This window comes from Nelusetta ayraudi, unplaced genomic scaffold (genome assembly GCF_046127955.1).
Source record: "Nelusetta ayraudi isolate G7.1 ecotype Tasmania unplaced genomic scaffold, CSIRO-AGI_Nayr_v1 ptg000060l, whole genome shotgun sequence".
In the NCBI taxonomy this organism is placed as follows: domain Eukaryota; kingdom Metazoa; phylum Chordata; class Actinopteri; order Tetraodontiformes; family Monacanthidae; genus Nelusetta; species Nelusetta ayraudi.
In genome coordinates, this window is record NW_027466110.1 from 8439180 (window position 1) to 8452110 (window position 12931).

General features: G+C 46.6%; 1 protein-coding gene across 1 annotated transcript in view; it reads right to left on the reverse strand.

Moving 5' to 3' along the window:
• The window catches only part of LOC142897514 (chloride channel protein 2-like), a 30581-nt gene extending 17998 nt beyond the window's left edge, over window positions 1-12583 (reverse strand). The window contains exons 1-7 of the mRNA XM_076039914.1: window positions 12496-12583; window positions 12126-12236; window positions 9064-9277; window positions 2800-2933; window positions 1680-1870; window positions 591-702; window positions 63-133 (exon numbers count right to left, since the gene is read on the reverse strand). Of these exons, the coding sequence (XP_075896029.1) occupies window positions 63-133; window positions 591-702; window positions 1680-1870; window positions 2800-2933; window positions 9064-9277; window positions 12126-12236; window positions 12496-12559 (897 nt within the window). The 5' untranslated portion in view covers window positions 12560-12583. The remainder of the gene's footprint in view (window positions 1-62; window positions 134-590; window positions 703-1679; window positions 1871-2799; window positions 2934-9063; window positions 9278-12125; window positions 12237-12495) is intronic.
• Window positions 12584-12931: the final 348 nt, after the last annotated feature.

Here is a 12931-nt window from a genome sequence, read left to right on the forward strand (position 1 = left end):
TGTGTGTGTGTGTGTGTGAGAGAGTTGATGTTGGGTGTATCTGAGGACACAGGCTTTCTCACCTCCAGGCCTTCGGTATCTGGACTGGCACAGAACAGGTTCTTTAAAGCAATGCCTGAATTATCATTAGGACCTGAAATGAAAGACAGAAGGTCCGAATGAGTGTTTGGCTGGCAAACTGTCGTCTTCACCGTCTGTTTCCAATTTGAAAGAAGGAAAAAGAGGCAAATTAAATACAATTCCTTAGAAACTTGCATGTTTTGCACCAGCATGACATGGTTATTAGTCTTTTATTGCAAGCCTTCTTTTAATTGGCGAAGTATTTTCAAATCTATGGATGCTGTTGGAAGATGTGAATTGTGAATTTCCTTCTTATCTATCTATCTATCTACAGTATCTATCCATCTATCTATCTATCCATCTACAGTGTCTATCTGAAAAGTAAAGCAGCACTCTGGGTGTCTGTGTGTTCTCCTCCATGACTATTTCATGGAGCAGTGCACGATTTGGGACACGACCATCTAGGTCGAGATGAGAGCGCCGCACAACAAGCGCACAAGCGGAGTGCAGTGTGTGTGTGTTTTCCTTACTGGCGGGGATCTCGGTGGGTCGCTCCACCACAGATGGCCTCTTTAGTGCAGGTTTGAGGGGCTTTGGGGAAACTGGACGAACTGGACTGAAGGTGGACTCCTCGGTCGAGATCTGCGCGCACACACACACACACACACACACACACACACACACACACACACACACACACACACACACACACACACACACACACACACACACACACACACACACACAGAGAGAGAAAGGCATAGTGAGAAATGAGAACCAGCACTCAACCCCGACCTTCTCGGCAGCTCTCTTTTTTCTCTCCCTGCAAACTCATTAGACAAATGGATGCACTTTTTCAGAGCCATGAGACGGAGGCTTCAAAGTCGGGGAGAAAAACAAAATATAATGCAGGAAAGAAGAAAAGAAGGCAGGCGAAGCAAAAAGCCTCTGAATGTTTTCTCATCCGAGCCCGGAAGCAAAACATACGCCTTCCGTGACTTTTTAATGTAAGATTTCCTTCAGCCTCCTCTGGTATCAACTTTTTTTTTTTTTTCGAAAGCTCTGATGTTTTTCTCCTTGTGCTAAACTTTAAAGGCACAGTGTGTGAGATTTAGTCTAATCTATTATTAAGAATGCATTCAATTCCTGTTTTGTATCACTTGATCTCACCTCTGTTCTATCCCAGCTCTGCTGTCAAAGTGAAAACTCAGCAGATCCAAGTCCTGGGATACCCAGATATGCAGTGGCACAACGTTTGCCACACTGGGGCTCTAGTGTTGTGTTTTCATTAACTGAATACAAAAGAGACACTTTAGCTAATTATTCACATGCAATTATTAAATCATTCAGTCAGAAGTACACAGTGCTGATCATCTTGGCCAGCCTTTAATCTGTTAAGTGATGAGGTCATCAGTTAGTCTGTTGTTGGACTAAATATTTCACGTTTTGTGCTTTGGAAAGCGGCAAAAGCTTTGAACGGTTGAAGACGTTTGGCCTCAGCCTCTCCTGTTTTAGCCTCCAGGCAACAAATCCATTAACCATCCATCTCCCCAGCCAGCGTTCCATTTTGCCCCGTCAGCGTTTGCATCCCGATACTGCCTCCGCCGAAGACCTCTGACCTGGAAGCGGACCTCCTGGCTGATGCGCTGGCTGTCGATGTCGCTGCCCGGGTCCGACACGACAGACAGGCGCTTCTTCTCCGCCACGGACCGCTCCCGGATGTACTCCAGCCGTCTGGGGCGGCCCAGCTGCTGGGCCAGCAGGGACTGGAGCTGGGCGCGCTCGATGGAGCCCAACAGGATCATCGACTCTGGTGGGGGGGGGGGGCGGCAAGGAGGTGAAGCGGGACGGGAGGAAGGAAATGGAAGAGGAGCAGAGTGAGCAGAGCGCAGGAGACCACGCGCTCATGTTACAGCATTGCGGAGAGCCCGGCTCGGTTACATAACAAGGGAACAGAATGCAGCAAATGCATATTAGCTAGTCTGGGTGTCTGTTGGGGACGGGGGAGGGGGCGTGAAGGGGGAGCAGGGGGGGGGGGCGCTGGCTTTAAGTAATTGCCTTTGTTACTGTGCGTGCTGATTATGTATTTGGTTAAATGCCGCGGCTAATTGTCCCTGCGCTGGGCTCTAATTGAGACGGCGGCGGGAATACCAAATTTGCACTTCAATGAGCTCTCCCACGTCAGAGCAGCCCGCGCCGCGGCCAGTTTGTCAGTCAATCAATCAATCAATGCAATTAGCGTGTTGCCATGGCTGCTGCAGATTGTTCCAGCTGCCATGGAGGATGTTGCAGGCCGGCGGCATCGCTGGCCCGGAACACAGTCAGGCAGCGGGACACGTGTTGCTAATCGGCTCATCTAAGACGACTCGTAAAAATGAAAACCTCCGAGTCACATTGCAGAAACCTGCATTTCCTGTTTAGAAAGCTTCTGTTTTTAAAAAAGCCTTCTACTCTTATTTTCTTAACATCAGAACAGACTCCGCCCCTAATCAAACAGTCAATATTTTGCTCTGTTTGAGGCGTGTCGGCACTAATTGAGCTGATGACTGATCAATACATTGACAGAAGGCTCCCGGCATAAACGGGCGCATGTTGTGTGTGTTATGTAAGCATTATTAAGTAGTAATAAGACACGATTCATAGGATAAAAAGACAAATTATCGCAAGATTCAAGAAGGAAAATCAGTCATTTAAAATGATTTTTTTATCCAAACACATAAATGTCGGTCGACGCCTCACCAGCCGACTCCACCAGCGCCAGAGTCTTGAGGTGACCCGTCATCAGGACGTTCTGCAGGTCCCTGTAGCAGCAGTTTAGAGTGATGTAGCGCACATCTCTGACCATGATGTCCTCCACGCGAATGTTGTACTTCCTGAATAAAAAAGAAAGTGTGATGAGGAAGAGGACGACTGAAACCCCTAACTGAACCCTTGATGGACTCATGGGGAAGATAATTCTAAGTTTATTTGCAGGAGCTGTTGACTAATTTCAGAATCTAGAATCCTGCAGCTTAGGTCACGGAGGTGTAGTGTAGCGCATCGGCCTCTATTTGTATTTCAAAAGCACCCTTTCTGACCGACGGGTCAGTCCAATAACACGCGGCCTTGTTAGCACGTCACGCAGACGTGCGCGGCGGTGACGACAAGGCAGACGTGCACGGTGCGGCTGGCGGGAAGTGGGTGACATTGTGCGAGCAGATCTTGCCTCAGCAGAACTCCACGTACGCCCTGCTACACCGGTCAAAACACTCGGCTCGCTCTTCCGCCTCCAGCTTGCCAAAAAATCTGCAAACAACGACAGCGGCCGCTCAAAGGTTGTTGTTTCCACCCCCCCCCCCCTCCTCCTCTCATTCCCTTCGCCCTTCCTGCCAAGTCCTGTATCCGTGCCAGCCAGGAGACGGGCTCCAACCAAGCCTGCGCTGCCTGTTTGTGGTGACCATTCAATGCACTGACCTCTGTTGATGTACAAAGTTAATTTGATGATCTTCCGCACAAAACAGTTCAAGGGGTCTCTATTAAGAAAAAAGCTGCTGGAAATGACATCAGCTCTGCAACAAACACAGAAAACAACCTTTGTGGAAAGGTTTTCTGGGGATGTCTGGGTGGGATGACGTGGACAACGCGTTTGCTAAATGCTGCAGCTTTTATCTGTGGTGAAATAGGACAATATAACGTGTTTTTCTTTTCCACACAGAATATTAATGTTTTTATAGCAGGGCAGCTGGACCGCTAAGATATCATGTGTGAAATCTTGCAGCTTCATCTTGGAAAAGATGAAGCTGCAACAATCGTTATTTATTTGTTTATTTTTTGAAAGCTGGCTGGATAACGAACCCATCCAATCAGCATCCTCAGTCGCAACGCAAGTGGAGAAGGAACTGGTTTCCTCCGGCACGTCTGCACGCATAAGCAAATGACATCAATCAGAAGTTTAGGTCCAAGTTCTAAAACTTTACGGACTGTTAAGAATCCCCAAAAATGAGAACAGTGTTGGCTTCATCTGTCAAATCTTGAGATATTTGCAAGTGTCATTGGAGTTGCCACACGCCGTCTTGTCGCACAGTGGCCTTAAAAATTACCCTGTTGTCAGCTTTAATTTTTCATTGGAACAACTTTTGGCGGAGGTAATGTTCCCTGTTGAAAGCCGTGAGCGAGATCAGAAGTGCCATCAATGAAATGGGAACAGAGTTGTAAGAAGAAAAAAAAAAATAAAGACAGATCTTCCTGCTCTACAGATACACCTTCTCTTATCTTTCTTGCTTGGGAACAAATCTCAGAGGGGATGGAAAAAAAAAAAAAAACCTCTGCAAAAACAAATCAATGCAAAACAAAGAGGAACGAGAGGAACCGGTTCTTTGTTGTTACAGCTCTGCAGAGAATTTATTGCACTGATCACTTCCAGAATTACCTGTCAATCACTCGGTCTTAGTTGCAGCATATCTCCTGCATTTTATAATCAGACTGGACAGCTTTCTCATTTTAGTTAACTTTGACTACAACAACTTTGATTAACTTATGAGTTTCTGTTGCATCAAAACAAAACAAAAAAAAAAACCTAAATGGAAAATGTATCGCCACCTGGGCAGAAGAAGATATTTCGCTGACAGATCAACCAGGCGCCCACGGTTATCAAATAGATTTCAGGAAGTGGATAAGAATTGAATTACCACTCTTTCATATCGGCGCGAGATGGAGATATGGAATATATTTATATGTGCGGTGGGGGAAGAAAATCCTTTGACAAGCACATCATCCGCTGCAGAAAGCTGCCTGGTTCTGACGCATTCTGAGTCCTCCTGGCTTAATTTTCCCCGTGAATCTGCAAGATGCGGTAAAGCGTGCCTCTGAACTGGACACAGGACTGATTTCCCCGGGGATATCAAAGGCGCTTGATGAAATCTGATTGGTTTCCCCTTAATTGAACCTTTGCTTCCTGCAAGGCCTGGCATTGCATCTCATCACTCTGAAGCATCTCGCTGAAAGCCTGAGATTGTATTTTTGAGCCAAGATAAACAGACTCATAAAGCAAGAAATCCAGGGCAGACATTTTCACATTTTCCACAGCAAAGATTCTGGGAGCTGTTACGAAAGACTGTGGAAGGTTTTGGTAGGTGGACGTGCTTTAATGTGAGAGATTTCCTCCTCCTAGATCCTAGAAGAGTTTCAAGCAATGTACAAGTATTTCCACATTTGCATCCAGATCGTGATCGTGATCATCCCATATACCATTCAATTCTATATCCCTTGAACTACCTAAAAAATAGTTGGTACAAAGTAGTAGTTTACCTGTGTTTGGCCTGTCAAAGCTGTCGTTTTTCTGACAGTCACATCGCAAGGTTGTGTCCAGTATCTCTAAATGGACTGCACTTAGTATATAGCGCTTTCCAGCACCGTCGCAATACCCCAAAGCACTTTACAATGGTCTCCCATTCACCCATTCACTCACACACACATACACCAGTAGGTGGCTGCTGCCATGCAAGGCCCTGCCAGTCCCATTGCAAGCAATTCAGGGTTAAGTGTCTTGCCCAAGGACACAACGACAGACTGGGATGGAGTGGGATTTGAACCGCCAGCCTTTGGGTCATTGGACAACCTGCACTATACTACACCTACTATATGAGGAAGATATTCTAAAATCTTTTGCATTTTAGCTGGATAATATTTTGGGTGTGAGGCACAAGAGGCTGTTGCAAAAAAAAGAAAAAGAAAGAGAAAAAACATTGACGGGACATTTCAGCAAATAGTTACTGACAATCATGACCAGGGAAAAAACATCCGAGTGACAGAGAGGCGGAGTGACGTTACGTAATTGTTCCCCTCAAACGCCAATCTGGTGCCGGAGAAGGATTCATCGTGGGAGAAAACAAAAGAGGGATGTGAATGAAAGAGGGAGGTGGGAAAAGGTTTCGTAAGAGCCCCGCAGGTCTGATTAGAGAAGAGCGACCTCGGCAGTCGGAGTGTGTTTTTTCTTCCGTCTTCATATCTGAACACGTACGGCGCATAATAAAACGTGTCCCCTACGACGCGCGCGTGGGAACAGCGACACGCGCGGCGGCGCGCGCAGGCCACCGCACAGACGCTAGGTGTTACACAAGTGTTCCCGCACGAGTGGGTGGGTGGACGCCTGCGTGGGTGTGAGATGGAGCGTTTCCAGTTCTAGCGGAGCAGCGAGCAGCGCCACTCCTCGCAGCCACCTCCTCCTCCTCCTCCTCCTCCCCCTCCCCCTCCTCTGCTGCTGCAGTAATAATATATTGAAAAAAAAAATAGTGAATGAAGGTTGGAGGGGAGTGGAAGCTTTCTGCACGGCGACTCGAGTTCATATTGTGTGTGCGTTATTAAAAATAGATGACTCCCGGAGATTATGTTTTTTCTTTCTTTCTTTCTTTCTTTCTTTTTTCTGGGTGTGTATTTGTGTGCGAGAGTGCTTGTGAGACTCTGACAGTTTCTCAATCATCCCGACGGCTCGCCAACTTCTAACATTTCCAAGCATATGCCATTATGTCGAGATTATTTGATATTTTTTGATGATAGATGATTGTGTCATGATTACTTTTCTTTTTTACCCCTCTTTTTCGTTTGCATGAGCGCACACTAGCTCAAATATGGGCGTAAACACACACACACACACACACACACACACACACACACACACACACACACACACTGCGAAGGAGCTTTTTGACACTGGCTTATAATCTTATTAATGTCCTGGCAAGTCGAAATGTTGACTTGTTGACAAATGGAAACTTTGTGTGTCGATTAATTGAAGTCATGATGTAGAGCGCCAAACTAAATGTGACCAGTTTCTGTCTGGGACCAGTGGGGATTGTACTGGTTGGAGGTTCAGATCCGATCTGCCCGGCTTTCTGTGTAAACGCAGTGTTAAAACATGGAGAAGCCCGTTTCTCGTCCTTGCTTCCTGCCGAGGTCTGAGACAAACACGGCAACGTCTGAACAGCCGTGTGTGTGTGTGTGTGTATGTGTGTGTGTGTGTGTGTGTGTGTGTGTGTGTGTGTGGGCGAGTTGTACAGTTCCGTCTGCATTTTCTGCTGGGCCATTTATGTCTACCGGTGCACTAAAACAACCCAATGCTGTTTGATTCTCATTGACAAAGTGCAGCGAACAACACAGACACGGAGGTGCAGAAAACAGCCTGTAATCATGGCAACAACAGCGACTTTGAGACACAAACTAGGTGCTTCAGCTTAAAACTTACGAAAAACAAATTAACTGGCCAAGTTGGGTTGAAATGAACCGATCTGTTTGGTTTTAAAATCGACGGTGGTACTTGTGGACTAAATTTCAATGTATCAAAACCTCAAATATTATCGCTTTTCTGCGCTAGGACTTCTTCACGTTTCTCCACAGCGTCACGATTGTGCGTCGGCGCGGCCGCTCTTCTTAAAAGTACAACTCTCCTTCCTGCTTCTCCTCCAAAGTGTCCCAAAACAGAGGCAGGCAAGGAGAAGAAGCCAGGATGAGGTCAGGAGATAATGAGGAGAGACGGAGGGCAGCAGAGGTGCAGTGAGGGAGGGATAGATAACGAAGAGACGGGCAGCGCGGGTCGACTGAGGTGCCAGAGCGTTGGAAGCCAGAGGTTTCAGGTGGCCGCCGAGCACCAGAGTCTTCGGGGAGGCGGAGGAGTGGAGGGACACGCACGCTGGGATCGTGACCGAGGTTGAAATTCGATTCTTTTCTCATTAGTCGCGAAGCGCGGCTGATGCATCCCGTCTGTTAACTCCTCTTAATGATTCACCAGCATCCATGACAATAACAGCCAGCGCGCCCATTTAGCGATAAGTGCCTCGGTGTGGTGGCGCCGAGCAGCCAGCGGTCCGGTTCAGCGGCGTGCGGCTGGAAGGAAAAACAGCCAAGGAAATGAAAACCAATAAAGCCGAGCGGGCCGCCTTTTCCTTTTGCATCCTGGCGGGCGAGTTCGACGACGAGGAAACGGGTAAATTAAAGCAATAATCGAAAAGTCATTAAGCACTTAAGCCCATTACCAATAACAGTAGATTAAGACTAAGAGCATTGCAACTGTATCCGAGCTATTCTGTGACTAATTAAACCTCCACAATTAAACACACCAACCTCTGCAGAGGCGGCACTCTCGAAGAACAGGAAGTTCTTAAGATTATTGCTAATCCACCAACAACCAATTGTGTAAAACCAGCAAATCTCTCCGACAGCAAATTTGAACAGCAAATTCTCTCCAGAATAAATGAATATACTCTACCAGTCAAAAGTTTGGACACACCTTCTCGTGCAATCTTTTGATTTTATCTTTACAACTTTCTACACTGCAGATAGATACTGAAGATATCAAATGGATGAGCAAGATATATGTAATTATGCAGCAAGGAAAAACAGGTTCAATAACTCGATATGTGCTTTTAATGAAAAGTGGCTATTTTGATGGATTTAAATATTGTCGGGAAGATAGTGTGGGATTTTTTTTTTGACAGTTTTTAGTTTTCAGGTTTTAAGTCTGAAAAACAAATGGACTGGTGGTCAGTGGTCTCCCAGTCTAGCCCAGTCTATCCCAGTCTAGCCTCTGCAACTTGCACTGCCATTGGCTCGTCTGTTAGCAAACACCTTAACGTTTCCCTCTGTGCAATTTTCTTAGTGAGAAAGTTATTCTCTTGATTTTTATTGTTATTGGTCACCTTTGGGTTGTTGTGACATTCTATATAAATACATTGAATACATTTTTTTTTTCCAGGAACGTCAATTCCACGTCCTTGATGAGATTTTTGGGCGGCTTAGGTTTGGACAGAGAGGTCGAAACATGGACTAAACGATGTGCCTAAACCAATCAAACCCAGATGAAAGGAGCTTAGGCCGTGGCAATTTCTTAGAAAAGACAAACTGGTCACTGCACAGCTAAGCTACATAGCTTTGGTTCTGTTTTACTGTACAGAAAAAAATGCCTGTATCTATTTTTGTGATTTTAACTGTAATCGCAGAACAAAAGTGAGTGCCGTGTTGAGCTGTACGTACTCGTGGTGGCCCCAGCCCAGCTCGGGCAGGTAGGGCAGCTTCTTGATCCTGATGATGGAGTCGTAGAGGGACGGCTGCAGTGACTGGGCCACGGCGTTGGCCAGGATCACCGCTATCATCACCGGCAGGATGTGGGAGATCTGACCGGTCAGCTCGAAGACGATGACGGCGGTGGAGACCGTGTGGGTGACCGCTCCGGACAAGGCCGCCGCGCCTAGAGGGGGGCGGGGAAATAAAAGAGGAACGCTCAAGTGATGGAATAATAAAGGCGAAGGCTTCTTAGCGGTGGAAACAGTCGTCCAGATCGGCGCGCTTCAAGGTGGTAAACAAAGAGGATCCTTGGGTGGCTTTAAGGAGCTCCATCCATCAAAATGATGAATTGAATCAATTACAGTGACTTAAAGACAATATGCATTCACCATGGTGTAGCGTGTAATGGAGGGGTTGCTAACCAATAGGAATTTATCATGATTTATCAGGAAACAGTGCTGGCACAGCACACTGGCTGACCTGAAGTTCACTCCCACATCTTATACAGGATATATAAAAGACAAATAGGTGGTCTTAGGGCCAGAGGGTTGTGTGAGAAAGACAGAGACCTAAACATGCCAGGTCTCGGTGCTTCTGAGACCTCTTCCAGGCAGGAGGAAGGACCAGCAAAGCATCGGTTTTAGGCTGAAACAGTGGACGTACACAGAGGGCTAAAAAATATCTGTTTCTCTGGAGACCAGCTGTGTTTTGAATGAATAATCTTGCAATTCTCTTCCACAAGAGTTCCACTGAAGATCCATTGGATCTTATGGAGACATGGAACTAGGTAGAAGATGCCACATTCAAAATATGCAGTGACAAATGTATGGGAGCCACTTTAACCCAGGAAATCAATTTACCTCAACAATCAGTGTCTTCTTTCTTTTCTCTTCAGAGCCACAAACTACTATTTTTTAAGACATTTTTTACCCTAACAACACTCACCCACTGGCTGTGAGGTGAAGGGAGGAAAAAAAGGAAAAACCTATTCACCCTAAGTCGATACAGGAGGGGACCTCAATATTTCCAAATCTTTGTTTCGCAATAAAGAAAGGCTTGTGAAAACAATATAAAAACTGCATGGAAAGCAGAGCGGAGCAGCACCGGGGCAGAGGAGCGGACGAGTCCGACCCGGGGAGCGAGAGATAAACTCTGCGGAGAAAAATAGTGCACAATGAAGGTGGGGAGAGCGAACAGGAGAGAGGCAGACGGCAGCGGAGAGAGTCCACAAAGGCAGCTCTCATTGTTCTTCCTCGCAGCTTAATTAAGCCGACGTGTGCGTGCGTGCGTGCGAGCGAGCGTGCGTGCGTGCGTGCGAGCGTGCACCCGGGCTGCTCAGATAAATGCCGCTGCTACCTCCCCGCACCTCACACCTCCAACCATTCCTATATATGGTCCTTCAAGGGAGCGTGAGATGAAAGAGGCTCATCAGAGTGTCGGGCCTGCTGGAACAAAATATATATATATATATATAAATATATATATATAAAAATAATAATAATAATAAAAAAATAAAAAAATAAATAAAGAGGGGGGCTGAGTCATCATCAGCTACAGTGGCCCCTGCAACAACAAAAACATCAGCTGCTCGCTAAGCCAAAAAAACAAAAAAAACAAAACAGAAAAACAACACGGCAGCTGTTAACCTGCGGCCGCTCCAGCGGCTCCAGCGGCTCGGCTGTCAACAGGTGGCAGAGGGGGGGAAAACCTCAGCGCCGCGTCTCATCAGACACGCGGGAGACGGACGTGACAACAGAGCGTCACAAGACGGGGAGAACACAGGGAGTTGGTGTTTTCCTTCTTCTACTTCTTTTCCGTCAAGACGAGGCATCACGGTTAGTAACGCCGTCTGCTTCCGAGCCGTCACATCACAGAGAATTTAATATTGATGAAAACTTTGAAAGGAGAATTTGCATAATCGGTGGCAAATAAGCTGCCGGAGCCCCGTCGTTGGGTTACGTAACGTGGACGGGCTGACATAGAAGAAGAATAGCCGGAGAGATCGGCTAATACAATCAATCCCAATAAACACGCCTGCAGAGCCATGTTTTAATGGAAAAGCCCATCTGTTGTGTGAATTTCTGGGGTCCATTAGACTCCTAACGTGGAGTTGCGGGATGAAGCTGTATGAAAAAAGCAAAATGCTGTCTCCATTCATCTTTTTATGAGCGGCAGCGAGGAAAGGAAAATATTTTACTCAAGCGCTGATGACTCAGAGGCTTAATGGGCGCCAAGTTAATGTCCTGAAAAAGATTGAATCGCTTATAAGCAGTCGAGTTGCAAAACAATGAAAAATATTTCGCGCGCTCCTCCCCGAACTGCCATCGCCGCAATATTAATGATGCGGATCGGGAAAAACGGCATGTCTGGGAGCAGGGGAAACTCTCCAACTGGCTTTTAAGAAAGCAGAGGAAGAATTTGAATTACCTGCCATGTGGCCTTTTTTTTTGTTGTCCCGCAGCACCTATAAAATTGGAGATTGCATCTGATCTGCTCAGACTTACGTAATCTGCTCGCTAGTGAGCCGCATCGCACGGAGCAACAGGAGTCAGCAGCAGCTCCGAAAAAGCACGGATGTGAAAAGCTAGCGCAAATTCTGAGACACAGTGACTACGTTTCTATGCAGAGTTTAATCGGACTAAGCTCATAATAATTCATCATTTCTCATCTAATCAGACTTCTCTCCTTGTCCCAATTTACATGCAGCTGAGAAAATGCAATTATTGAAGGGAATGTGTCCACCTCCCCCACAGTAGGGGGCGATATGAGTCTTTTTAGCGTGTTGACTTCTGGTAAACCTTTTTTGTCACACAATACACAGCTACAACCTGGTGTCCATCTTGGTGTACGGGGAAATAGGAAAAGAGAATTTCTGTCTCGTGATAAGAGGCAGCAGAAGCAGTGGTTGCAAACCAGTTGTAAAACAAGTTATATTTACACAAGCTTGTATTTGGAAGCGGGAGAAAAATAAAGAAACAAACTGTTAATGTGAAAGAAATACAAGGAGATTAATGTTGGTGTTTACAACATACCCACGACAGCGTATCCTCCTGGCACGATGGAGTAGACAGTGCCGTCTGAGTGGATGCCATCTGGGAACCAAGCTGCCATGCTCTCTCCAACCAGACGGCCAAAAGCTGCACCTACAACACACACACGAGCGCAAAGAAGAAAAAAAAAAAACATGCAGTAAGCATTGGGACCAATCTCAATCTGGAGACAGGAATGCATTTTTGACACTTTTGTCATACTTTTTTAGCATCTTGACTGCGAGAACCGTGCACATAATTCTCTGTGTGAGGGCACTTTTGCACTCGGAACATTGAGTTTTCAGAACATTTAGTGAAACAGTTATTCCAACTTTAACAAACTGTCAGCTAAAGAAGAAAAAGATTTTCCTACCAATGACAAATACTGGCATGAAGGCTCCGCTGGGGACTGGTATGGTGGTGGCCAGCGCAGACATCCAGAACTGAGAATAGAGGGAGGAGGGAAAGAGGAGAGCGGAGGGGAGGGACAGGAAGTGGAGGAGAGATTAGAGTTGCCTCTCAATTAGCGGCACCAAGACCACCCAGGGCCGTCCCCCAGGTGATGGTCCTGTTCAATCCTCCAGCGCGGCCTCGCTGAGCTCATGCCCAGGTCAGCTCCAGCTGTCACTTTCGCCCCTTGTTCGACAAAGACCCCGAAACCAACCCCGAGTAATGAGAGGCCTCAGCCGATAGGCCACCTCTGCGCTGGGAGGGCGGAAAAGACGGCTAATTAGGAAAGGCAAACATAAAGGGAAATGTCATTGCTGACAATGTGCGAGCATTAACACCTGCTGCATGTGTGTGTGTGT